Here is a 27,690-nt window from a genome sequence, read left to right on the forward strand (position 1 = left end):
TGGTAGATAGTGTGCAGCCAACAGGGACTTGTGTGTGGTGTATCAGATGCCAAACCCCCGTTACCAGCCTGCAAATCAGGAAAACAGCAAAGAGAGATGTATCTGTCATTTCTAAGAGACATCGAAAAGAAACTGGCTGAGGCTGTGAAGAGAAAGGCAGTGGAATATAAAGATAGACTTGTCATTTGTACTAGGATTGACCACAATCTTACAGCTGAGAGACACCATTAGATCTCATCGACTCACAACAGTTGATTCAGTGTTGTGTGTGTGAGCATCTAAAAACTCATCCGGGAATGTACTTGTGCCCTGGAGTCTAAGAATACAATTTCAGAACAGCTGCTGGGGGTGACCAGGGCGGTAAAATTCTACATCCGTTTCACTGACTGGAAGGTAGAGCCTGGCTACTAATCTAGGGCTATTCAATCCATATACACACACCTCTTGAGCAGGTGTAGATAATTTTATACAAAGGCAGGAGGGGAAGGGAAAAAAGCCACTCAAAGTTTCAGTAATTCAATAATTTATTCCTCTAAAAAAGTGTGTAAAAGTATATAGCTCTCATCCACAAGGTATATATGAATGACATTTAAAATGGAGGCCTTTTATTATTGTTTCTTTTTATCAAAGTCTTTTAGTGTACTGTACCAGCGCTATACTGTAGTTATTTTTTTAAATGAACTTCACATATTTTTGTATTCTTTCAAATTGTTTGCTATATATAAAAGAAGCTCACTGCAAAATGCTTGAAGGAAAAAAGGAAACAAAAGAAATTCAGAACTTCCCAGAAATGTACAGCTTTTACATTTAAAAAAGGTTCTGAAATATACATACAAGCATGCTGGACAATCCCACCCTTCTCCCCTCCCCATTTCCCCTTTTTTTGTTCAAACCATGGTAAGAGTTCTGATTTCTGCAGAATTTCCAAAATTAAAAATAAAAAAAAATAAAATAACTTCTCACTCTGTAGCAAATCCAGGGCTTGTACATTTCAGATTAATTCAGTAAAAAACTCACAAGTAAAATAATGCATATTTAAGGGAAATATTATACAGACTTTTTCACACAGAAGTACATAATAAGATTTTTTAAAATCTATTGCCATTCATTTATTTTTGCACAAAAACGTATAAATATGTCACCAGCTTTTCTTAACTTAAAAAACTTAAATAAAAGACACCAGATGAAAACTACCCTTTGCTGCCATTTTTTTTTAAGTTTTTTGTAGGGGTTTTTTATTTTTTATGTTTTTTTTCTTTTTCTGCTTAGAATTGGGTTTCTAGGGAAGAAAAGCCCCTGCATTAAAAACAGCCCATTTAAAAAAAAATTCAAAGTTCTGATGAATTCCGGGAAAAAAGCAACCCCAAAGTGGTAAAAGATTACAAATATCTACTTTACAATTTGTCTTCTCACCAAGATAATTTTATACAAGTTTACAATCTTCATCTTCTTATGCTCTTCAAAAGGCCTTGAGAATTTTCCTTTCTGATTAAGAAAAAATAGCACTGCAATATTTTTAAAGTCAATTTTACACTGTACACATTAGATACAAATGGTTTGATATATCAGATTTTTTATCCTATACATTGCGAAAGTCAACCCCCCCTTCAATTGGTGGCACAGAGAAGAAAATTATCCATTTACAAGTTATTTCTCTGCTTTCACATTCCCACCACACAACTTTTTTTTTTAATATAATGTTTTAAACTTTAGATTATTTCAAGAAAAATACTTTTACAAAATCATATCAATTATTACATTTTTCCTTTTTTGTTAATAACCAGGACATGGAAGTCTCTTGGAAGAACTTTTAAAATTTGCATGATTCTCTCCACAGATGACAAGAGCTCAAAGGCCTGGTCACAGTGGCTCCCGGGAGGCCAGTACACACCCACTGCCCTCAGACAGAAACACACAACACAAGGGTTAGAAACAGGGTTTCAAAGACAACCCTCTGGGCCAGGAATGAGGAGTCATAAAATACTTCAATTAGCCATTAATGCTTTAAAAAGGCATTTTTTAAAAAGTCCCACCACAAAGGCTCAACTTCAAGTACTAATTTAATGGTTAAGTTGTAATATTTCTTTGAAATAATATTCCTATGGTCCAGAAAAAATTCACCATATTTATAACTGATTTCATGAGCAAACACTTTCAATTGTTGTATGTACATAAGTCCCTTTTGATCTAATGAGAGGAGAGACCTGGCTTTCGATAAGAATTCACTAGAAAATATATTTCCGTTGTGACTATATAAAACTAATTAAGGTACTTGCCTCCATGGCTCTGAGTTGAGCTTGACTGCCTTCTGTATAAAAATGTTATCCTTCATGAAATGCTGGCCACTTAACATGGCAGAACTTTTAAAACTCAGTTTGTTGTTAACAAAACCTACTGCTGGGTGGTTTTGAATATATTACTTTTAGGCATGATCTCCCCAATGTGTTTTTACTCCTTTTCCGGCTTCTAGGACAGAGGTATGTAGTCAAAGAATCCTATGGTGGATCTGAATTGGGTTTCAGCTACTGTACCTGGTCCTCGTGAATTAAAAAAACAAAGTCACAAAAACCATATGACAAAACAAATTAAAATAAATAAACAAAATGAAGCTGTCTCCAGACCTTCTGCATCCACACACAGGTGTGAAGTCAACCGAAGCACTCATGCCAATCTGGATGGGAGCACTAGGGAGACAGGAACCCCAGTATGAAACCATGTACTTGAGCTGGTTCTTAGTTTTAAAAAGTCCCAGATTATGGAGTTCAGGTAACCCACAGGCCATACACCAGTAACTAGAGGATTTCATCCAAAGGGCTAGACTGCCCTCAATTGTATACAGAGGCTGAAAACACAGACTCTTGTGCAAAAGGACACTGTCTCTTCTGTTTCCCGCTGAAAAGCCACCAACAACCACCACTTCCTGGGACCAGTGGTTGGGGGCTACATATACCACCGCACTGGCTGAAAGTCACCACGTATGGAAGTTTCCAGGTCCATGAGAGAAGTGTCAAGGAGTCACTCTGGTAATGAACACTGCAGAATTGACATGTGCCTGCTGAGAAGGAATCACAGTGCAGGACTGTGGAGAGTGGTCTGAAGAAAAGGATGTGGGTTATTTGCAGAGTGTAGCAGGTTCCTTGGACTGAGGTTGCAGGGAGAAGGAACTGAGCCAGAGAGAACAAGTGCTTTTCCAATTAAAGTATATTCATGATGGCATTGTACAACTGAGTGAGCACCACAAAGTGGACGGGAAGGCAGGAAGTACGGTCCTGGGTGGCCGGATTGCACGTGAGCCAGGACAGAGCGTTGTACTGCTCCAAAACAAACCTGCCAAAGAGAACACACAGAGCAGGGGCATGAGCCTCAAGAGGGGCAGGCTGGTTCTCAGATTCTAACACATTCCAGATCTTAGCAGGAAGGAGGTCTCAAAGGCATCCTTTAACCTGCCCCAGGCTCTTTCCCTCATCCTTGTCTCATGTTCCTCCTTCCTTCTAGACATGGACTATCCAGTACAGTAGCCACCAGCCACACATGGCCACCGAGCTCTGCCAGTGAGGCCAGTCAGAACTTGCGTGGACTGCAGGTAAAAGTAGGCACTGGAGCCCAAACACTTAGAGGCCAGGTGCAGTGGCTCACGCCTGTAATCCCAGCAACTTTGGGAGGCCGAGGTCGGTGGATCACCTGAGGTCAGGAGTTCAAGACCAGGTGGCCAACATGGTGAAACCCCATCTCTATTAAAAATACAAAAATTAGTCAGGCGTGGTGGTGCATGCCTGTAATCCCAGCTACTTGGGAGGCTGAGGCAGGAGAATCGCTTGAGCCTGTAGGCGGAGGTTGCAGTGAGATCATGCCACTGCACTCTAGCCTGGGTGACAGAACAGGACTCCATCTCCAAAAAAAAGAAAAAGAAAAAAAGAAAAGTATGTAAACATTTCATGAATATTTTTATATTGGTACATGTTGAAATAACACTTTGAATATATTGAGTTAAATAAAATATATTATTAAAATTCATCAGTTTCTTTTTACTATTGTAATGTGGCTAGTAGACAAATTTTAATTAGATTTGAGGTTCACATTATATTTCTATTGGGCAGTGTTCCTCTAGGGCAGCAGTCTCCAACCTTTTTTGGCACCAGGGACCGGTTTTGTGGAAGACAATTTTTCCACGTGGTGGGGAATGGTTTCAGGATGAAACTATTCCACCTTAAATCATCAGGCATTAAGAGTCTCATAAGGAGTGCACAACCTAGATCCTTTGCATGTGCGGTTCACAATAGGGTTTGTGCCCCTATGAGAATCTAATGCTGTTGCCTGACAGGAGGCAGAGCACAGGTTGTAATGCTCGCTCGCCTGCCACTTACCGCACGCTGTGCGGCCTGGTTCCTAACAAGGCATGGACAGGGGTTGGGGACCCTTGCTCTAGGGGGCCTGGAAGCCAAATTTATGTTGATCAGGTTATTTTTATCCATAACTATAATTATACATTAATCTATAATGTACAGTTTCTTATCATTTCCTAACCATTTAAGAGTTATAAAACATTAGAAAAGGCCTGTATCTTTTCTCAAGGTAGATGAAGAATGTCTGTGGTTTGATTAATACCCATTTCTGGGATGCATTTCCCTACTATGTCATTTATGTTCTAGTTCATTTAAAAAAAAAACATAATCGGTAGCTCACGTCTGTAATCCCAACACTTTGGGAGGCTGAGGTGGGTGGATCATGAGGTCAGGAGATCGAGACCATCCTGGCTAACACGGTGAAACCCTGTCTCTACTAAAAATACAAAAAAAAGCTGTCACCCAGGCTGAGGCAGGAGAATGGCATGAACCTGGGAGGCAGAGCTTGCAGTGAGCTGAGATCGCGCCACTGCACTCCAGCCTGGGTGACAGAGCGAGACTCCGTCTCAAAAAAAAAGAAAAAAAAGAAAAAAGAAACAGGAAGCATAAAAAGTATTTTCAATGTGAGGTGCTTTAAAAGTTCCAGATACTGTCTTCTAACTATCCACCCCCGAGATCTGACCTCTCTTCATCACCGTGAAGTGCTTGCTCTGAACGGGAAGCAAAGGCACTTATAACTGCCTAACTGAATCCAATGTGTCACACTCCCTGTCCCATGCAGCTATGGGGGACTGCAGCTCTCACTGACTCATCAGATACTGTTTCACTGCACAAATGGCAGCTTCTTTTCTATGAATACCACACTTAGATTAAAACACCTTGCAAAGACAACAGTAAAGGAATATCATTTCAAACTGCACTGCTATGATGCCTAGGTTGGTATCTACCTTAAAACATCAGACGTAGTTTTGGAGTCAAGAGGGTGTGGAACCCGCTGAGAATTCCTGGCAGGCAGAAGTTCGTCTGTCTGTGCTACTGAAATGTGGTGATGCAGCGAAGCCTGGTGAAAAAACAAAGGGAGTTACCTCTCTGGTCTAGACAATCACAGTGCAGAAGTGAGGGAGGCCATGTCTGCCAGAAGCAGATGCTCCCAAAAGTCCTTAGAAGTCAGACTTTCTATGAGTCTATAAATTTTAACCTGCTCAGTAACCCCCAAGGTAATCCCAAGTAACTTCTCATCCTAGGGTTGGGGGGGAGGGGGGAGGCAAACTTTTTGGGCTTTTTTGGTCTACTGTATTTTGTTTCTTCAATGGAAATAGTCTAGCACACACAAAAATACTCTAATATATTATAAGGTCCCATGAATTGATATCACCAAGATGTAACAATTATCAATATTCACCACTTTTTTGTTTTCATTCTTCTGAATTATTTTAAACAAAACACAAATATTACCATCTCTACAAAACATTTAAAAAAAAATAGCTGGGCATGGTGGTTTGTGCCTCTAGTCCCAGCTACTCGGAAGGCTGAAGCTGGAAGATTGCTTGAGCCTGGGAGGATGAGGATGCAGTGAGTTGTGATTGCAACACTGCACTCCAGCCTGGGCAACAGAGCAAGACTCTGTCTCCAAACAAACAAACAAACAAACAAAAAACAAACAAAAAAACCCATAAAACAAATATTGTATCTTTTTGCTTGTAAAAAGTCAGAGATATCTCACATAAGGACCTTTAAACATAACAGTAATTATCACACAATAAAAATTCACAATGATTCCTTAATATTATCACCCCAATCACCCCATCTGCAGGATAATAAGATAATGCTCCCTTATTATCTCAAAAATGTCTTTTTATATTTGGTTTACTAAAATTATGAGCCAACATGATCTGTACGTGACAAATGATTAAAGGCACGAAATGTCTACTGTCCCACCTGAAGTAACATGATTCATCACTGGGTTCAGGTGGTACCAGCGTACTACATCCATCATAAAGTTCCTCATCAAGTTTTCACCCAATGGTTTTGGTATTACTTTATATGTAAATGAAAGGCAATATATAAATGCTTTCTCTTTATTTTTTATTTTCAGACTGAGTTGATGCTCTAGCAGTTAAAAATGACTGATTTTTTGTTTTCCAACACAATTATGAACCAAGGATTTGTTTCATTCTATCACTGTCATCATTTGTTTTAATGATCACACGGTCCCATCCTAGCCCTGGACAATCGAGCTGCCCTCTAAGATGGCTCCTGAGGCCCTGATGGACCATCATGATCTTTGGTAACCTTCTTGCTTTTAGGTGTGACAAGATGCCCTAGGTTCATTGGCAACATTTCCTGCTTCATACCTGGAATCAGTCATCTTCAAAGAACCATAGTACCTTTAAGTGACAACAGTGTGTAGGAACCACAACTGTGGCAACAGAGGTGTTTATTGCTGCTAAGCTTTTTCAGCAGACAGAGCTAAAAAAAATGTGTAAACCTTTTTAGAGAGGAAATATAAATCTACGCTCATACTGATAATTCTAATTCAAAATACAGAACACATGCATTTTTATAAACCTTCTTTGATTTTATAATAGTATGTTAAAGTCATTAGGAAAAGAACATTGCTTCACTTAAGTTTTTGGTTTGATTTCCATCTGTTTTTGAAAATATAATCAGCTGTGTGTGTGTATATGTGTGTGAATACGCATATCTTATAGATTACTCCACGGTAATCGCTACTCCACAGAATGATTACACAGAAATATTCTCCATTTTGTTGCAAATCATTAACATTTCACTGTCTGGATGTGCCACAGTTGATTGAATCAGTCCATCACTGATGACACTTAGGTTCTTTCTAGTCTTGGACATACGTCATTTTCTGTTTTGGCGAAGAACCTTTGGGCTCTTCCTTAGAGGTGGGAATGCTGCCCTAAAAGGGTAGTGTGTAGGGCTGTATTATTCAGCAATTCCACCAACACCAGGGCCTGCTCCCCACATCTGTGCCAACACAGTATGTTGCCAAATCTTTGTATTTTTGCCAATCTGTGGGCAAGAAATGGATTTCATTCTAGGTATTGCTGTTTTTAACACAAACTGCAAATAGGGGATCTTTTGTTTTGAACCTTTAAAATTGGGATTAAAAGGTTCCAAGAAATATAAAGGAAGGAGGAAGTGCAAATGTGTGATGTTTTTAGCCGACTCTTACCCTGCTCTAATGAAGAATGAGAGGAGTCCATGGCAGGGGAGGAAGAGGACGGCTGGTTACTTATACCCTCGAGGCAGGCTTAACTTCACTGATAGTGACGCAATATAGACTTGGAAAAAGACCATTACACTGAACCCCATGTATCCACCCTAGATTTACCCTTTGGGCCCCACTGTCTCCTCCTTGGGCTACTGTGATTCATTTCTTTGTGACATGGTTTTGGGTCCTCCTAAATTCTACTCTCCACCTACAACTGTAAAATTTCCTCAGAGTGTAAGTAGATACAAGAGAAAAAAGAACAGAATAAGATTATGATGCCTAAAACTGAAATTTCTAAGCAAAATTAAATTTAAGCATAAATCACTCATTCCTTGCAAACTTCTAATATGATACCAAACCAACCTTTAAGAAGAGAGGGCACTGGTTTTGAGCCTGGGGACACGATGACCAAAACCACTGGGGAAGATTCTCAGCTTTGGCAGTTGATACAAAATACCCAAGGGCCAGGGGCTGCTGCTTTAGTTCCTCTGGTGCTTCTCTAGAAAGAAGACGCTCACCCTGGCTCTGAAAAACAAAAATCCCAAAAGCATGATCAACATTTATCTTAAACCTTGAAAAACAAACTTTCGTCAGTTCACTCTGCACACTGCAGTGAGTGATCCCCTTTGTGGCAGCATCTCACAGAAAGCCACAGGTGGCTGAGAAAGGAAAGCAGGGCCGGCACTGTCTTTGCTGCACACATAGAGAAGATGCCAGCAAAGCTGACAGCCTCAGTCAACTAAGTACAGATTTATTTGCTTGGGTTTCTTTTCTATGGGATGGAAGATCAATTCCATGGCATCGTGATGTAACAAACTAAAATGGAAAGATTACAATCTCTGACAGCAGAAGTTTCTACCATACGCAGGTGCTCTTTCACCAGCAACCAACCACAGACACACGAGCTCACCAGCTTGACCAGGACAATGTGACACCAGTACGTGCACAGCACAAATGTTCCTGAGCTGCCAGTAGTGCAAGATCTGCTCACAGAGAAGCCATGTTTCCATCTGCAGCATTCCCCTTAATAAGAGACTCCTGGAAGAGGCTCACTATGTTTTGCTGCAACTGACATTTTTCTTATCTGTAATCCTTTTAGCTAGCTTCAACAACTGAAAATGTACCTTTCATGTAAGCAATAAGTAAGCCATTTGTTTTTGAAAGGCTCTGTTTAGGCTGGGTGTGGTGGCTCGCACCTGTAATCCCAGCACTTTGGGAGGCTGAGGCGGGCAGATCACTTGAGGTCAGAATTTCGAGACCTGCCTGGTGAACACGGTGAAACCCCAACTCTACTAAAAATACAAAAATTAGCCAGGCATAGTAGTGCATGCCTGTAATCTCAGCTACTCAGGAGGCTGAGGAAGGAGAATCCCTTGAACCCAGGAGGCGGAGGTTGCAGTGAGCCAAGATCACGCCATTGCACTCTAGCTTGAGCAACAGAGTGAGACTCCATCTCAAAAAAAAAAAAAAAAAAAAGCCTTCTGTTTAGAAGGAAAAAATAATCTGCAGCTACTACATCAAACTGTATCAATTCTGAGTTGATTAAAAAATAAAAAATTTACTGCCACTTCGAAGGATTCTTTTCCCTGCTATGTCTTAACTGGATATCAAAGAATGTTTAATGCTTCAGAAAAAGGAAATGCTTAAAGCCTCTTGGAGGTCACCTGGCTGCAGGTGCTCAGGATTGAAAAAGGCCACCTGGCTAGCTTCAGAGCAGCACTGTCTAAATCATGACACTGAATTAAAGACTTTAGTGCTTAAGGCTCCAAAAAAAGGGAGAAACACAGCATACCTCTGTTTCTTATACAACTAACATTACACTTTAATGACCAATTCTTTGTTAATGCATAAACTGAATTACAAAAACAGGTACTGGGAGGTAGTTGCTATTATTCCACTTCACAGATAAGGTAACTCAGGCTAAAAGAGGTGAAGTTAGGTTGTCCAAGGTCACAAAGCCCGCAGGCCCAGACCTGCAATTCAGAATTGTCTTTAACAGACTCTGGGGCATGCATTCTTAGCTACCACGCTATTTGCCTACAGAATTCAAATTAAACCTAACTTTAAAAAAATAGGCAATGTAAAATTTGTGGTTTTTGTTCCTATCACAACCATTTCCCATGAACAAATTGTCATTAACTGGTAAGTAACTGCAAAGGAAACAGACTTAAAACCCCTTCCTTCCAGAAGAGGGTAACAGCGGCAGGTATAACATGGGAACACTCTGAGATGCCCTCCTCTGGTCTCACCTGCTCTGTGACTAATCTAAATTAGAAACCTTCTTTTTCTCCATCGTCTAATAAATTCAGTGCTGGGAATAAAAGTCCCCCCAGTGAAAACTTTAGTCCTTTATATCCATCTTTGTGTCTAAATAAATGAGTGTGAGCAGGGTTGCTTATGCTTGTTCAGTCTAAGACACCAGACATAGCTATTTTTCTAAGTCTTAGCCCCTCAATCTCGTAACATTTTAAATAAACAGTACAATACAGTGATGCAGCAGGAATCATCTAACTGAAGCAAAGTTACCACAAGCTGTGGCAGAACCCTCTAACTCTTAAATCTTCTGTTCATTCACCTCCAATATCCCTGAGATATTTAAAGATGAAACCAGTTGTAAGCTCTGGTTTTTTCCTTAATACTCTGGCATTAACCTGGACATATCTGTAAAATCAATCTCCTGGCGGCTCTTGCCATTCCTGTGGGTCAGCTAGAAAGAAGAAGGCTGCAAAATGACTAAGCCAGGACACGCAAAGAGCATGGCAGGCTCCTTTCAGAACAAGCCATCACCAACAACTTGTTCTTCAATCAGCACAGTTACTGTTGAATAAGTACGGTTGTTGTACTGATCTCTTAAAAGCCACTATTTTGGCAAAAAATAACATTGAAAAAAAAAAACAACTGGGAAGCAGCAAGCAACTAGAACTAATTTTTGCTAAGAAAACAATGCATAAAAAACCCTTGCATCTGTAACAGGACTAGTCTTCTGATAAAACTTATTCATCAGAAATGATAACACATTTATTTCAAATTCCTGCCTTGTATTCAAAATGGAACTACAGTCAGTTTCCCACACTTATTTCACTTGTACCAAGGACCCAGACCATCAAGAACTGTGCGTGTAGGAACAAGACGATCGGATGTCAAGCGAATTATCTTCCTGAAGGCTGTGGTTGTCTTAAACAATGTACTCCAAATCATCCTTACCCGACTATGCTGGAAGTGAGAGCCCACACCAATTCCAGAAGGAGAGCCTGGGGAGGGTACTGGGGAGGAGTTGGGAGAGGAATGGAGGTTCCCAGTCATTAATATGCCAATATCATTGTCCATATCATCTGGGAATGGAAGGTCAACAAACATATCATCTAGAGGGAAGAGGGGGGAAAAAAAGCACAAAAATTAAAAAGATAGTCCATATCAATTATCATAATAATCCAACTGAACCTATGTCATGTTTTGTTGGCATATGGCTATTCTGGACACACACAGTTAAGAACTGAGATGCAGGAGGACCTACTGAGGGCAAGCTATTACAAATTATTCTCTCGCTTTGTGCTCTCTCCAATGATCTCCTTATGTAAAGTATTAACAGAATGCAATCAAGAATGTAACATAAAAACCAACACTCTACATAGCCTCCAAAGGCACATAAAAACATGGCTAAAGAGCTAAAGCAGCAATTTAATCATTAAAGTTGACACCATTCAAAAACACAGTAGACTCCATCAATGTATCCAATTAGCATCTAAAACACCAGAGGCTGAATGAATGCATGTTAATGGGTGTGAACTTGCCCTGAAAATGGAGACCTATTCCAAAAGCAAATCAAAGCACAATGTTTTTTCTCTCTCTCTCCCCTCCCCCCCCCCCCCTTTTTTTTTTTTTTTTGAGGTGGAGTCTCACTCTTTTGCCCAGGCTGGAGTGCAGCGGCACGATCGCAGCTCACTGCAACCTCCGCCTCCTGGGTTCAAGTGATTTCTGGCTAATTTCTGTATTTTTCATAGAGATGGGGTTTCACCATGTTGGCCAGGCTAGTCTCAAACTCCTGACCTCAAGTGATCCGCCTGCCTCGGCCTCCCAAAGTGCTAGGATTACAGGCATGGGGTGCACCTGGCTCAATGTTTTCATTAAAGAAATCCTCCCCGACACTATAAAAGTAAGGTACATCCACAGCAGAAAATTTCTAAAGAAAAGTATAAAAAGTGAAAACCATCACCTAGAACCCAATCACCATGACCTTTTTTTTCTATGATTCTTTTATTTTCTCATAAATTTGTTAATCCATTGTAATCATACCAGACATAAAATTTGGTATCCTTTTCCCCATCCCCTTTACCATAAGTAAACACTGGTAGGTGTTACAATTTCTTCAAAAACAATGCAAATGGATGCACAGTATTGAGCATTTTATAGTTTATAAATGATCATTTTTTAAAACAGATGCCTTAACAGATACTCAAAAATTTCCATTAAGAATAATCAAATAAGGAGTTTCTCTATAGCAAATTAGATTCCCACCAACTAGCTAAAGGAAGGTGCTCTCTTCATATTGCTTAGTACTTCAAACATTTCAAATCACATCTTCAAATATTTACTGAAAGAGTGGCACCCAAGTACAGAACACTGCCACACAGATATTATTTTTTGCCTTTAATGAAAAACAGAAGAAAGTCAATTGCCCAAAAGAGGAAAATATTTATTTGGTTTTGGTAATTGTGCAGATAAATTAAAGCTTTAAGACCAAAAAGATTCTCAAACCATCTATCCCCTCTTTATAGTTCCTGGGTTGTTTATTACAATATAGAAAAGCCATGTGGCAGGGCAGCCCAGTGATTCCATAATCCAGCTCTGCCCTGCACGAAGGTGAGCACTATCCATACAGGTCTTCTACTCACCATTGTTGGGGCTAAACCCATCTTCATTGGGGTAGTTGGCTGGAGCCACCTGGATGGTTGATGATGTTGGGAACACCAAGATGTGTGTACAAGAAGCATCTTGAGGGGTGTTGAGCTGAGATGACTGCATGTTCAGTGCAGTACTTCGGCCAAAAACAGAGCCCATTGTGACAGCATCTTTAAAGAAAAAAATAAAAAGAATTGTATCAATCAATGATCTGGAGTGGTACGAGTCTGATGAAAATGCCATGATAAATACACACTCAAAGTTGAGTCCAATTGTTTAAATATCTTCAAAGAAACGGACTCAGAGCACATAGCTATCTATAATAACCCAAGTTTCATTTCACATTGAAAAGGTTAAGATAAAATTGGATTAAGTCCACTAAATGTTTTAATTACTTACATAAGAAGTATTTCTAAAAATAAACCCCCTACTTTCTTTCCTCCTCTGGTTGTTCACAATTTATAAAGTACTGTTCTAAATGGTTAACAATCCTATAGAAATAGTACCATAAAAATCAATATATGTTGTAACACTTACTGAATGCTTACTACATGCCAGCATTTGTGCTAAACTCTTCATTCAAGTTATCGCATTTGATCACCACAGCATTTGAAGGTAGGAACTATGATCCCCATTTATAGATGACGACAAAAGCACAAAGAAGTTACGTAACTGCCCAAGTGGTAGAGGCAACAGAGGTAACCTATGGTCTAATGAGGACATCTGTCTCTCACTGGATTGATGACAAGTAACCCCATTCTCACACCACAATACTATTGACTTTTATAAGGAATAAGTGGGGAAGGTCCCCCATTGGATTCAAGAAATATCTGGATGGTAAAGATAGGTTATAAAAGCATAAAATCGCTTAGTTGCTGGTTTTAAAAAACCAGCCAGATTCTTAAGAAATTCTGTGGTCACATGTTTTGGCCATCCACAAATGACACCTACATCTATTGAGAGCTTACTGTGTACCAGGTACTGTGCTAAATTGCCTTCCCATTCATCTTCAACCATATCAGAGAGACTACAGAAACATCCCTTCGAGGCTGTTGTGGGATTCTGCCAAATGCATGTCTTCAAAAGGATATTCAAATATGCATCATGCTGGGGTCTGCTTTAGTAGTTCTTTGGAGGGTGATCTTCATATACTAACAACAAACTGGGGTCAGGTAACAGTCATTAGCCATGATTCTATGAGATCTCAATTATACTCAGAACTTAGTCTTTCTTCCGAGCTTTGGTCAACAAACATGATAAAATCACAAACCACTCCCCATGGAAGGGATCGAACATTTTCCATCTTTAAGCCCCAAATACAATCTTCTCTCATAGAAATATAATGAAGACAATTCTACGCTTGTCTGTGGACTTAAGTTTGAGTGGACTGAATTGATGTGATATGTAATTAATGACAATGACACGAAGAAATTTACCTGGCATCACTACAAAGGACCCCTGGGGCTCCATGGCAACCAGGCAGGCACTAAGGATAGAAGGAGAGTCTGCGGCAGAGATTCCACACATCCGGCACACATCCTTGAGCTTTTTGCTGATTGTCTGTAGTGAACATTCTCCAAGGAGGATACTCCAATCTGAAATCAAATATCACAGTCATACACAGTCTTTAGAAATTCATACTGATGGGAGATTTGAGCTTTTTAGCAGTTCTGCCCGGTAATTGAATTTCCAAGGTTGGGCCCTAAAGGGAATGATGGCTTTACAGAGGTTCCCCTCCTTGCTATAAAGAGAATGTTACTCGACTTCTATTACACTTCATTAACAAAGGAACAAAGGCCTACTATTCTGTAGGCTGATGTCATGTCTGAAGTGACCTTTGAGAGTCCAGCACTAATCCAGTCTAATCTACCTAGACCAGATTTAGGCACTTAGAGTGCTTTTCCATGATGGCAGCAGTGTTAGCTGCCCTGTCCTTTCTCCTCCTTCTCAAGGTTCAATTCTTTGAGTACTCTGCTCTGGAGGAGAGCACTGGTGGGTGGAGGTAAACCTGAGTTTTGGTTATTGCTGTAGGTTAGTTATTTCCATGAAAGGCAAGCAGCAGCAGAAATGAAGAGAAATAGTTCTTAGAACACCCAAAGAGCTCACAATGAGTGTGAGTAAAGTGCTCCAAACGATGCTGCACTAATAGCGGAGACTGAAAAGTTGGCATACATTTTCTTTCTAATGTTTACTGCCTCCAAACAAAAGCATTACACCTAACTGGAGCACTGTGGAGGATTATGTTACTCTGAGAAGTGGAAAGCACTTGGTCCCCTCTTCCTACCTCCCTTACACACATGAAGTATGTGCCATTCCTATGCATCGCCCCTGCTCTCGGATCCCATCTTGCTCATAAAATGCCACACCAGTGCAGGCTGCTCTACCTCCACACTCTTTTTTTCCCCCAAATAAGCTGCCATTTCTCCCCTTAAAGAGCAAGTGAATGGAGAACTGTTCCCATATTCCCAAAGAACCCAAAACTGAAGTGGCTGAAATAAGAGTGGCCAGGAACATGAAGAATGTGTGTTTTAAAACTATGGAAAATCACAGATGTGAGCTTCATATTTCAAACCAAGTAAGAAAGAAAAGGCAGTGTGTATTTCATTATAAAGACTCTGGAGATAAGAAACAGAAATTCACAAAGCTGACTCTGAAACCTCAGTCTCCTGTTGCACACTGTCCCATGGAGATGCAAAGTGGCACAGACCTTGGATCCCCAAAGGAAGGAGCTGTAGATTAGTAAACAGATTTCCTGTACACTAGGTTCTTCCCATGTTTTTATTCCTGAACATACATTTTCTTTCAATCTTTTGATGGGTTCCTCCAGTCACACATTCCTCTCCACTAAGAGATAAGGAAGAAGAATGTGCCCTTATAAAAATCATACAAGAGAAGGAGATGGCCTTAATAATTTTCCAAAATACCAAGTGACTAGACTATTACTCTATATTTGTATCCTCCCTCTTCTTTCCTATTATAGTCTAACTTTCCCCAAGGGTTAAGAATAGCTCAAAGCCTTTAAGAAATAAGATTGACTGAAAAAGCAGACTGGGGAGGAAGACAGAAAATTCTGACAGAAATAAAATGATGAATCCCCTAATGTATTAGACCTCCAGGCACTTGATACAAGATTCATTATGACAGTCCTTTAAAAAATGAAAAGGGTCTATTAGTCTACAGTACAACTTATTACTTAAAAAAAAAAAAAAATTGTAAATGCCAAAGAAAACATTTACTTAATACATATGATGTAATATTTATATAAACTGCTGCTAAACCTTGAAAATTTGACACCAGATTTAATCTGCATTGTAGGAAGTGAGGTACACTTAAGCACTCCTACAGTGCAAGTTATATCTGTACCAGTGATTTTTGTTTAGGGAATCTACAAATACCTGATGTGAATTTCCTATAAAGAAATAACGTACATAGTCTAATGCAGGGGTCAGCAAACTATGATCCACAGGCCAAATCCTGCCTCCCGTTTGTTTTTGTAAATAAAGTTTTATTAAAACACAGCCGTCCACACTCATTTAGGTATTGTCTAGAGCCGCTTTGACGTTACAACGGCAGAACTAAATAGTCAGAACAGCAACCATCTGGCCTGCAAAGCTGAAAATATTTACTATCTGGCCATTTACGAAGAAACTTTGCTGACTCTGCTCTAATGTATTTGCACCCAGGAAGCCACTAAGCTAATTTGTGACATAAGTCTTTCTTTTGTGAAGATCTTAGGAAAAAACTTCTCCCATCTGAATGCATATATTGAACTTCTTATAAATGTGTCATTAATTAATAAGGCTTTAAAAATAATCTAAGCTTATTGATACTATTCACATAAACCTGTACAAGTAGCTACACTGGGATAGTAAATGAGCTGGGCTCAGCACCAAGCAAGGCAGCTGCTGGTGGTCAGTTGTGTTGTGTTACAGTTAAAGTGCTTCCTAACCGACTGTTACATTTATGAAAAAGAATATAAGCAGTGGTAGTTGGGGACTGAACTTCAAAAATCTGCTCTTTTAAGCTTCCAGGCTGAAGAACATCAGACAGTGGCAATGTGAATAAACACTGCTTCTACTGACAACTACTTGTCCTCGTGAAACAGGATTTCCTTGCTGTTGTGCCACCAAAAAAACTAAAGAAACACAAAACTCATCATCAACCACCAAACAAATTGAAGGCTGTTTTTATATGACTTCAACTGTCACCTACAATCACTGATATAAAATTTTTGTCTTAAAACTGACTAGTTCTTCTCATTGACTCAATATATAAATAAATGTTCGAAATGTGAATTTACTATCATTTTTATATTAATAAAACTCTTTTTGTTTTATATATTGGGGCTCAATATTTAAGATTTTATTTGGATAAATGATTTTGTTGCCAAAGAAGAGTTTAAAACTGCTTTATCCTGCACATATAAAAGAACCATAAAATAGAATCTGCTTAATTCTTACTACAAATTTAAACATTTCCTCCCTTAGTTCAGTTAATGACATCAGCTCAGCCCTTTTCCTCTGTTTTCTGCAAATACTTCTTCAAAAACTTCTCACCTTTAAGCTCCCCATGGCCAAGACGCCCAAGTCGCCCGATTACAACTCTCCAGGGTAGAGATGTCATTTGGACAATCCCTATGCACCATTCCCATAACTTCTGTAGTCCAATTTTACGTGCAGATACTTTACTCCTCCGTGACCTAACAAAGAAAGAAATGGGAAAAGGGAAGGGGTCCCTAGATAAATCAGAGTTATCACTTGTAAGACAAACACTAGAAATTCCAAAGAACCTATCCATGTGTACCCACTTCATTTACATAGAAAACAGGAAATATTCATATTTGAAGACTGGTACAGCATCAATTTACATGCACCATAAACATCAAGCCTTCTCACCTGCTTGGTAAAGCAATATTTACAACGCAGGTCTCCAATAATTCCCCATGGAGGTCAGTGCAGGAAGCCAAAAGCCAGCGCTGGTCATGAGATAGACAATAGCCCACGAAGAGCACATTGTATTTCTGGCTCGCCTCACCAAACGTCTCTCCCAGCTCTGTCTGCTTGTCTTTGATTGGGGCCAATATAAAGGGAGGGGAGTAAAGCTGGATTGGGCTGGGCCGCTGAAATCAAAACCAAAATCATTATCAGTACAAAGCCACACAACTTAATGATCACAACAAAATCCAGAACGACACTGAGGGGACCCACAAGGAGTAATGGTAATAAATCGTTTCTCTCTTTCTCTCCAGTACTAGATAAATAAATAGTATTGATGACACATAATGAAATGATTATTTAAATCATATAAGCTGGGAAACTCAATTAAGCCAGTATTTCCTTATTAAAAGAAATTACTATTTTAGAAAGTACACTGGCCCAACTTCATTAGTTGTTAGGCAAGTGGGAAACTGAAATCACAATGAGATAATGCTACACAACCACCAGAATGTCGAAAATAAAAAAAGAGAAAATATTGGTGAGAATATGGAGCAACAAGAATTTTTATACATTGCTGCTTAAGCTGAACAAACATATACTCCCTTTGAACCAATAAAATGCACGTTTACCAAAAAACAGGTATAAGAATATTCACAAGAGTATTAATCACAATAGCTCCAAATAGAAAATAATCTGAATACTCATCAACAGTAAAAGAGATAATAAATTGTGATGTAGTTAACAGAATCAGAATATCAAACAGCAATGAGAATGAAAAAACTATAAGCAACAAAACAGATGAATCTCAACAATGAATAAAAGAAGCCGAATGTGAAAGAATATGAAGTAGATGATTCAATTTATATCAAGGTCAAAGACAGGCAAAACTACACTATTAGAAGTCAGAATAGTGACTATCTTTAAGGGATTGGAGAGGCCACAAGAGGGGCTCTGGATATCGATTATGCATTTGCTTCTTGCGCTTGTTAAATGGTATTTTTTTTAATTACTGAAAATTCATTAAGCAGTATACCTATGATTGAGTACTTTTCAGTACATATAGTTTAATATGTGTGTTTGTGTATGTAATTTTAGAAATCAAATCAACAGCTGTTACCAAATATAAATATTTTAGATTAACTGTGAAAATTTTTTAATTGTCATTTTTTTTACAGCTATCATACACATCTTACTATTTAATAAACTACAACAGGGGTCAGCTAACTTCTATAAAAAAGAAAACCAGAGAATAAAGTTTAGATTTTTATGGCTGTCACACATTCTCCTTTTTGTAAAAATGTACTCACTGGCTAAGTGTGTTGGCTCATGCCTGTAATCCCAACACTTTGGGAGGCTGGAGTGGGAGGATCACTGGAGCCCAGGAGTTCGAGGCCAGCCTGGCCAGCACAGTGAGACTCTCCCTCTACAAAAAGTAAAATAAAATTAGCCAGGCATGATGGTGCATGCCTGTAGTCCCAGGTACTTGAGATGCTGACTGCCTGAGCTTGGAAGGTCGAGGCTGCAGTGACCCATGTTCATGCCACTGCACTTCAGCCTGGGCGACAGAGTGAGACCCTGTCTCAAAAACACCAAAAAAGTAATAATCATTCTTACCTAGCTGGTCATTCAAGTACAAGCTGCAGGCCGGATTCAGCCCAAAGCCATAGTTGCTGATCCCTGAACTACACAGCATTAGGCACGGTAGTAACAGAATGACACTATTTTAAAGCTAAAAGAGACTTTGAAAATAATATAACCCAACTCATTCATTCATCACAGGGATTCAAAACTCAGGCTGAGAAATATTCAATGACTTGCTCAAAGTTGCAAAGCTAATCTAACACTAATCAATTCACTCTCCACGTGACCAGAAATTGCACTCTTAGGTATTTACCAAGAGAAATAAGTCCACACAAAAACCTTGTACACAAATATTCATAGCAGCATTATTCACAAGTGCCAAAAAGTGGAAACAACCTAAATGTCCATTAACTAATGAATAGATGAACAAAATGTGGTATAGCCATACAATGAAATATTATTTAGCCAGGAAAAGAAATGAAGTACTGGTACATGTTATGACACGGATGAATCTCAAAATCATTACGCTAAATGGAAGAAGCCAGACATAAAATATCACATATGGCCAGGTGAGGTGGTTCACGCTTGTTATCCCAGTACTTTGGGAGGCTGAGGCGGGCAGAATGCTTGAGCCAAGGAGCTCAAGACCAGCCTGGGCAACATGGCAAAACCCCATCTCTATCAAAAAATTACAAAACTTTAGCAAGGCACAGTGGCACATGCCTGTAGTCCCAGCTACTCCAGTGGCTCAGGCAGGAGGATCACTTGAGCCTAGGGAGGTTGAAGCTGCAAGTAACCATGATCTTGCCACTGCACACCACCCTGGGCGACAGAGCAAGACCTTGTCTCAAAAATAAAAGTAAAAAAATTGGGGGAAGGACTGCTTGAGGCCAGGAGTTCAAGACCAGCCCAAGCAATATTAATGAGACCCTGTCTAAAAAAGAAAAAAAAAAATCATATATTGTATGATTCCATCTACACGAAATGTCCAGAACAGGCAGCTGCACAGAGACAGCAAGTAGACCAGTGGTTGCCAGGGACTGGAGTAGGGAATGAGTAGTGTGTGCTAATGAATACTGTGTTTCTTTGAGGGTTGATGAAAACGTTCCAAAATTAGACAGTAGTGATGACTGTACAACTCTGTGGAAATACTAAAAACCACTGAACTGTACAATTTTTTTTCCTTTTTTTTGGAAACAGAGTCTTACTCTGTCACCGAGACTGGAGTGCAGTGGCGTGATCTGTGCTTACTGCAACCTCCACCTCCTGGGTTCAAGCAATTCTTCTGCCTCAGCCTCCCAAGTAGCTGGGATTACAGGTGTCCGCCACCACACCCAGCTAACTTTTTTATTTTCAGTGGAAACGGGATTTTGCCATGTTGGCCAGGCTGGTCTTGAACTCCTGACCTCAGGTGATCCGCCTGCCTCGGCCTCCCAAAGTGTTGGGATTACAGGCAAGAGCCACCGCGCCCAGCCTAAACTGTGAAATTTTTAAAAAGAATTTCATGATATGTGAATTGTATCTCAATAAAGCTGTTACTAAAAAAAGAAAAAGTCCAGCTGAGTTTGCCTGGAGTTTTTTACAAAACAAAAGGCTAAATGTGAAATATCTTAGATGTAATAGATAGCTTCTGAAACACCAAATAAAATATGATTCCCAAACTGTGTTCTGAGATGTGAGATATTCCATGAAAAACAAAAGATAACAGCAATTGTATTTGAAAATTTGCATATAAATACTATAAAGTAGATTCTTTCACATGTGACAACTTGTATAAAACTGTGCCACCAGAGAATGAGAACTGCATGGAGGCAGGGGCCTGTTTTGTTCACCCCTGCATCCTCAGTATCTAAGAGAGCACCTGGCACACAGTAGATGCTCAACCATATTTACCAAACGAGAACACAGTGTTCTAGCTGCAGACTGAGGCAGAGGCAGAGGCAGCATTGACCAACTAACCATTACCTTAATGCAGATTAAAATGTATAAACTTCAGGCTGGGTGCAGTGGCTCACACCTGTAATCCCAGCACTTTGGGAGGCCGAGAAGGGCGGATCACAAGGTCAGGAGATTGAGACCATCCTGGCTAACACAGTGAAACTAAAAATACAAAAAATTAGCCAGGCGTGGTGGCAGGCGCCTGTAGTCCCAGCTACTTGGGAGGCTGAGGCAGGAGAATGGCGTGAGCCCAGGAGGCGGAGCTTGCAGTGAGCCAAGATCGCGCCACTGCACTCCAGCCTGGGTAACAGAGTGAGACTCTGTCTCAAAAAAAAAAAAAAAAAAAAGTATAAACTTCAGCAAATATTTATAACATTTGGTTCTTTTGTTTCTAATAAAGTGAAATCGTTTCTCTCTTCCTCTTTCAAGCAAAATGGAGAAAAAGCATACTACTCGAAGTTTTTTTGCCATTTATTTTAACCTAAACCTCACTTTATCTTATGAGCTCCTGATGGTGCTCTGAGAATAATAACCTTTAGAAAGGCAATAATTCATAATTTCTGGAAACAAAATGAAAAATAAGTAAAGATGTTTATTTTTGAAATTCTAGAAAAATTTAATAGAGAAAACAGATGAACTGCTCATAGAAGTGAAAACTTTAAACTCAAAGAATAAACTAAACTAAAACTGCCTAAAATAGAAATTTTATATAACGCTGGAGTGAATGTAGGTCATCGGCTGAGCAGCTTTTCTCCCTTGGGACTAAGCTGACCTGAACCAAGTTACAACAAACACAGTATTAACTACTTGCATCATGTTTCACTTCCAAGCATTTTACTCATAAACGTGCAAGCATTTCATAGAGTTGTTCAGAACAACATTACCAACTAAAAATAGCAATTGGTGTTTTAAGAAGCTCTCTTATGGTAAAGAGGTATTTGCTGGCTTTTACTAATCGGGTATTTTTCATGTAATAAAATTGTGGGAACTGATTTTTGAAGGCTTTGAAAATTCTGAACATTGCCCTGTATACCTATCTTCAAGATAAGGTGATTAGAAAAACAAAGGAAGTGTAAAACTTTTGTTTAAAACATGTTTAGCTTTGGTGCTGTAAAATTCCCTTTGAAATCCACACATATCTGTAGGAAGTAGGTTTAAAAAGATGGAGCGAAAATGCATTCATTTACATACCGAAGCACTGAGGCAAGGAAAGGAGAAATCAACTCCCTGTAAGTATGTGCATCAGAAAATGAGGGCCCCCTGCAGAGTAAACACAACTACAACTGCTGTCTCAGGATACAGACCAGAGCCAGAAAATGCAAAGGATTTCTGATCTAAGACACCGAGTAGCTTAGAAAAATAAAGAAAATAAATTTAGAAAATTCAAACATTAAGAACTAAAAGCAATACATATATTATTGCCTAAAGTCCTACATAAAAAAAACAGTAAGAATTTGCTTGCCTCTTTTCTCAAAAATTCTTAAAAGTTCAGAGAAATATCTCCTCTATTTAAACCTAAGAGTTAAAGAAACCTGCCAACTCTTTTTCATTCCCCGCTTGAGACAGGGTCTTACTCTCCAGGCGGAAGTGGCTGTGTGATCACAGCTCACTGCCATCTCAAACGCCTGGGCTCAAGTGATCCTTCCGTCTCAGCCTCCCAAACAGCCAGGACTACTGGCACACATCATCACTGATACCTGGCTAATTTTTTTAAAAACATTTGTGGAGACGGGGTCTTGCTATGGTGGTCTCAAACTCCTAGGCTTAAGTAATCCTCCCACCTCAGCCTCCCAAAGTGCTAAGACTACAGGCGTGAGCCACCACATCCAGCCTAGCAACTCTTATATCAAGGTAGAAGGCCAACTAAGCAACCAGCCAATCTCTAGGTTAGATAAAATACCTCTCCTAGCTTGCATTTTAGTATAAATTTTCTAAGCTTCTGTCCTGCCAATACCCACCTCAGGGTTCTTGAGGGTCATCTCAATGCTGGCTGCAGGCCCAAATCCCGTGAGGGATTTAATGTGGATCTGTGTAGGCAATGGTCGCCTGCACTGGCAGTACACTGAAAATGCCATGGACTTCAAGTATTGAATGTAGAAAACTTGCTCATCCTTCATTGTCTGCAGCATGTACTGGCAAGGCACAATCTAAAGACACAAATACAAAAAACAAAACAAAACCAAAAACCTAGAAACTGAGATCTAACACGCTAACAAGCAAGCTGAAAAAGGAAACGGCATGAATTCCTTACCACAATGGGGAGAGGTAACCTCAGCCCTAAAATATATCAGTGTCACACACAATATAATTAAATCCTAATTCCTTCCACTGACATAAAATTCTCTATCACCAGCAATTTCGAAAGATGTACAATTATATGGGTCAAGTTATACTGTCACTTAGAAACTACCACGTTCCCATTTTAGAGGTAAGATCTCAATTTATTACAGGTATTACCATGGCCCCCAAATTGTATTATATTTCTCCTTTTTATAATTACACAGTGTGTGTGGCATTTTTTGGAATTATTACCTAATCATTTAGGATACAGACTTCAAAACAATGGAAAACTATCAGCAATGTACTCTGATAACTTTAATTTCAATCTTTTAATTTTCCAAGATAGCTTCAGTTAAAGTGACATTAAAATGAAACCCAAACATCCGAAGCACTGTTTTTCATCTATATAGAATTTTTAAAAAAATCATTACACTATAAAGCTGTCAAAGGTGCAGTGAAAATAAGCATACTCATTCACTGATGAAAGGAAAGTAAGTGTAATCTCTTTTGGAATGGAATTTGGCAATATGTGTCAGCATCTACATCTAAGAATCCATGTTAAAAAATGACCTGAAATGTGAAAAATAAGATTATACATAAATGTGTACTATGGTTTTATTTATAACAGTAAAGAAGTGGAGATATAGGAATGGCTATGGAAAATATGCAGTCATTAAAAATGCTTGTAAGAATTTAAATAACATGAAAATGTATTCATGAATAACATTAGATAGAAAGTAAGTTATATTAAAAGTATGATCTCAACTGTGTAAACAAAAATAGAAAAACAAGCTAGAAAAACACCAAAATGGTAATGGTGGTTGAATGTAAAAGTCGGAATTATGACTATTTTTTCTTTTATACTTTCAGGTACAGGTTGAATATCCCTAATCAAAAAATCTGAAATCCAAAATGCGCCAAAACCCACAATTTTTGGAATGTCAATAAAACGCCACAAGTGGAAAATTCCGTATCAGACCTCATGTGATGTGCTGCAGTCAAATTTAATCAAAACTTTGTATAAAGCACAAAATTATTAAAAATATTGTATGAAATTACCTTCAGGTTAGTGTATAAGGTGTATATAAAACACAAATTTTATGTTTAGACTTGGGTCCACTGCCAAGGTCTCCCATTACATATATGCAAACATTCCAAAAAAAATCAGAAATCCAAAACACTCTGGTCCCTAGTATTTTGGTTAGGGGATAATTAACCTGTACTTCTATTTTTTAAGAAAAACCATAAGCCTGTATTTATTTTCACAACAACAAAAATATCAACATCAAAAGTAAATAATAAACTTGCAAACAGTAACCTGGAGAATGAAAGAATTTCTCATATGCTCAGGTAAATTATCCAGCATTTCTGTGTAGCAGCGCATCAAGCTCAACAGCCAAAAGTTCCCAGAAGTGGAGTCCTCCTCCGCAGCGTAAGTGAATGGGTCCACCATGTAAATGACAACGGCTGGAGGGTGGGCATGGCTGTCTGCAGAGTCAGGCTCCGTGGGAATTCCTATTCTCTCCCTTTCTGTAACACTGGCGAGAGAGTCACTTGTGAGACACACAAAATAAACATAAATTACATGAGTATGAAAAACAAAAGTGCTCAATTCTAGAGCACACAGGCTCCCTAAAGAATGTTTACAGATTAAATGTAAGAGTAACATGTATCACCTTACCAAAATACAGGCAAACCAAGCCAGAGAGCATTGAAGGCAGATGGAAAATGGCAATGTACTCCTCTAAAATGGGAGATATCTTTTTCAAACTCCCCTTTCTTTTCTGTGGTTATGTTGTACAAAGTTGTTATTAATTAAGTTGATAGTAAGTTTAATAAGGTTTATAAGTCATAATAATTTATAAGAAGTCTCAAAATTTTAACACTGCAGCTTTAGATTGACCATTACCCCTTTCTTTTGAGAAGAAGAGAAATAGAGCACTTCATAGGATTCAGAGAATCATGAGGTCAAGGGAGAAAAGGTGCAGAAGAAGAGAGAAAGGGTCTGAGCTGAGGCCACTCGTCTCAATTAGTGAGTAACATACCTCTCTTGTCCATCCTGTGAGGGCTGAGAAGAGCTCTGCCCAGGGTCAGTGTCTCCGCCACAGCCTATGCTCCCTTGAGTTCTATCCGTAGAAATGCCCCCAGTGCTGGGGTTCTGCCCTCCAACACTACCACTGAATCCTGAAGAAGAGGTAGTGCTTATCTGGCTAATACCAGGAGCAGAGGCAGACGACGAGACCGGTGGCACAGAGGAACCAGATGCGGAACTACTTGCTGCAGGATTTGTAGTACTACTATTCGAGGTGGGGTTAAATGCACTGCCAGCTGGGGGAGCTGCTGATCCATTTGGAGCTAAGGGCCCAGCATTCCCAGGTGTAGCCTGTCCCTGTGCCGCTGCTGGTGGGGTCTGGTATTTAGGTGGTATCAACAGGCTGCTATCAAGCTGCAGAGTGGCTAAATAAGGTGCTGAAAGAATACATGCAAAGAGGTGACTTTAGTGATATTCTGCAGTGTCGACTAAACCAGAAATCTAGAACGGTCACTTGTAAAAAAATTATGCTTTCAAGCTGCAATACTCTGATTACAATACACAAAATACTATCTTCCACACTCATGCTTATGTATTCTGCAAACATGGAAATGCACATGGAGCAACTTATAAATTCTACAGAAGAGGCCTGTTTGAAAAGAGAAAATCAATCACTTGTGATAGTCTCCTTTCAGATTCCATATGCCTGCCCTGAAAAATGAGAAGCTATATATTCCACAGTCATCACGGGACATTATACTCCTAGGTTTACAAGCTTCTAAGATTCTCTTCAGAATATGGGTTAAAACTAAGCAGCTAACACCAAGTCATGCTGCTAAGTTTTCAAAATGTGGAGTAAATTAGACATGATTAGGCAACTTTGAATAGTTTTTAAAAATATATGTACATATAGAAATTAGCATTAAACTGCTCAGAACACCAAAATGGACCTTAACAAATACAGCATTACTTGAGGCAAAAGAAATATAATGTTGCATCTATAAAAGAAAGGATGAGAGGGATTTGCTATTTTACTTCTCCAGTTCTACTTTGCCAAATAGATTCCCATTTACCTAGGTGATGGCGGCAAACTTGCGCATAAAGTTTGAGTCTGGAATGATTGTCATTCTCCTCGCCGCTCCAAGGCTGGTTAAACCACTCACTCACAAGCTCATCTGTCAGCTTCTGTGCCACGGTTTTTCCCACGCGCATGATCCCGTCACGTAGCACTTTGCAGATGGGCTTGTGCTGCCCAAGCCTACACATCTGATATCATAGACGAGATCATTAGTTATAACAGGGGCCATTCCTTCATTCGGTACCAATGGTTAGCAAGGCAGATTCTTTAACATACATATGGAAGCATTTTCCTTTTCCTTTTAGGGTTACTGCATGCAATCAAAGCAACATTAGAAGTTGGTCCTTTCAGGTAATTGTAATGTACCCTTAAATTGCTATCTGTCTCTCTAAAACTTGGACTAGGCTCTCTAAAAAAAACAAAGTTTCTTCACTCAAGCCAATTCCTCCTGTACAAGAGGAGACTGCTGAACACTACCTGACTGCTAACGGACAAAGGATTAGCAGATTCCTGCCACAGTGGGCTGACTGAGACATATGTCCACTAAAATCTCCTAAGTAATCCCTACTCATAATGTTTTCCCATAAGATAACATTAAAATTTTATGGGCCATCTGTTCTGTTACAGACATTTGGAGATCACCAATAGCAGGGGCCACTGAAGCAGTGAGTACGCTGATCACTTTTTTTTTTTTTTTTAAGTGAATAGGACAAGGAGATTCTGCTATTAATCTCCATGACGCTAAATGGGAGCTTATGGCGGGGAATATAATAAACCTGCAAAAAGTAAACTACCTGTTCACCAGCAGGAGAGCCCACATTATTATCCCTTATTGGAGTAGATGAAGTGAATGCTTACTAAGCCCTGACAAAATCCTCTAGTATATACTCTTCTTAAGGAGGTATGAATCACTGCTGAATGAGCAACCCTAGTGAAGTCATTACGAAAAATTTAAAGAGTGTCTGCACCCTCTTAAAAAGATCTGGCAGTGGTTTTTACATTTTGTAACTTAAGCTGAAGGTTCCATTCAAGGGAATGGCTGGGCTTTAAAACTGCTTACACAAATGTTCAGTTAATTATGGTTTAATAGTGTTATATATCCCCTGACCAGACACTGTTCCGAAATTAATGTATTCAAGGGCTTCCTTCAGTGACTTAATTGATGTCATTACATCATGTTAGCATCTCATTTCTTTGTAGCAACACATAAATTTACTATTCCATGCCTACTCATACATTTACAGATCATGAATGTCCTCTTTTGGAATATTTGGGAATTCAGCTTGGAATCTTACTTTAAAACCACTTTCATAATGTTTACGTGCCTATCATAGTTCTAAACACTTTACAGATATTAATTT

At 39.3% G+C, this 27,690-nt stretch overlaps 1 protein-coding gene across 9 annotated transcripts in view; it reads right to left on the reverse strand.

Annotated features, from left to right (window-relative positions):
- Positions 1-506: 506 nt before the first annotated feature.
- Positions 507-27,690, reverse strand: part of MED13L (mediator complex subunit 13L) — a 318,142-nt gene continuing 290,958 nt past the window's right edge. For 8 of the 9 annotated variants that reach the window (XM_009181779.4, XM_009181778.4, XM_021922992.2 and 5 more), the window contains 12 exons: positions 26,325-26,517; positions 25,265-25,688; positions 24,538-24,772; positions 22,898-23,086; positions 17,379-17,602; positions 17,040-17,182; positions 13,920-14,078; positions 12,477-12,653; positions 10,789-10,946; positions 7,948-8,109; positions 5,291-5,403; positions 507-3,327 (listed from right to left, as the gene is read on the reverse strand). In XM_009181779.4, the coding sequence (XP_009180043.1) occupies positions 3,195-3,327; positions 5,291-5,403; positions 7,948-8,109; positions 10,789-10,946; positions 12,477-12,653; positions 13,920-14,078; positions 17,040-17,182; positions 17,379-17,602; positions 22,898-23,086; positions 24,538-24,772; positions 25,265-25,688; positions 26,325-26,517 (2,310 nt within the window). In that variant the 3' untranslated portion in view covers positions 507-3,194. The remainder of the gene's footprint in view (positions 3,328-5,290; positions 5,404-7,947; positions 8,110-10,788; positions 10,947-12,476; positions 12,654-13,919; positions 14,079-17,039; positions 17,183-17,378; positions 17,603-22,897; positions 23,087-24,537; positions 24,773-25,264; positions 25,689-26,324; positions 26,518-27,690) is intronic. The other variant, XM_003907212.5, reaches the window with a different exon arrangement.

The sequence above is a fragment of the Papio anubis genome, chromosome 9 (genome assembly GCF_008728515.1).
Source record: "Papio anubis isolate 15944 chromosome 9, Panubis1.0, whole genome shotgun sequence".
In the NCBI taxonomy this organism is placed as follows: domain Eukaryota; kingdom Metazoa; phylum Chordata; class Mammalia; order Primates; family Cercopithecidae; genus Papio; species Papio anubis.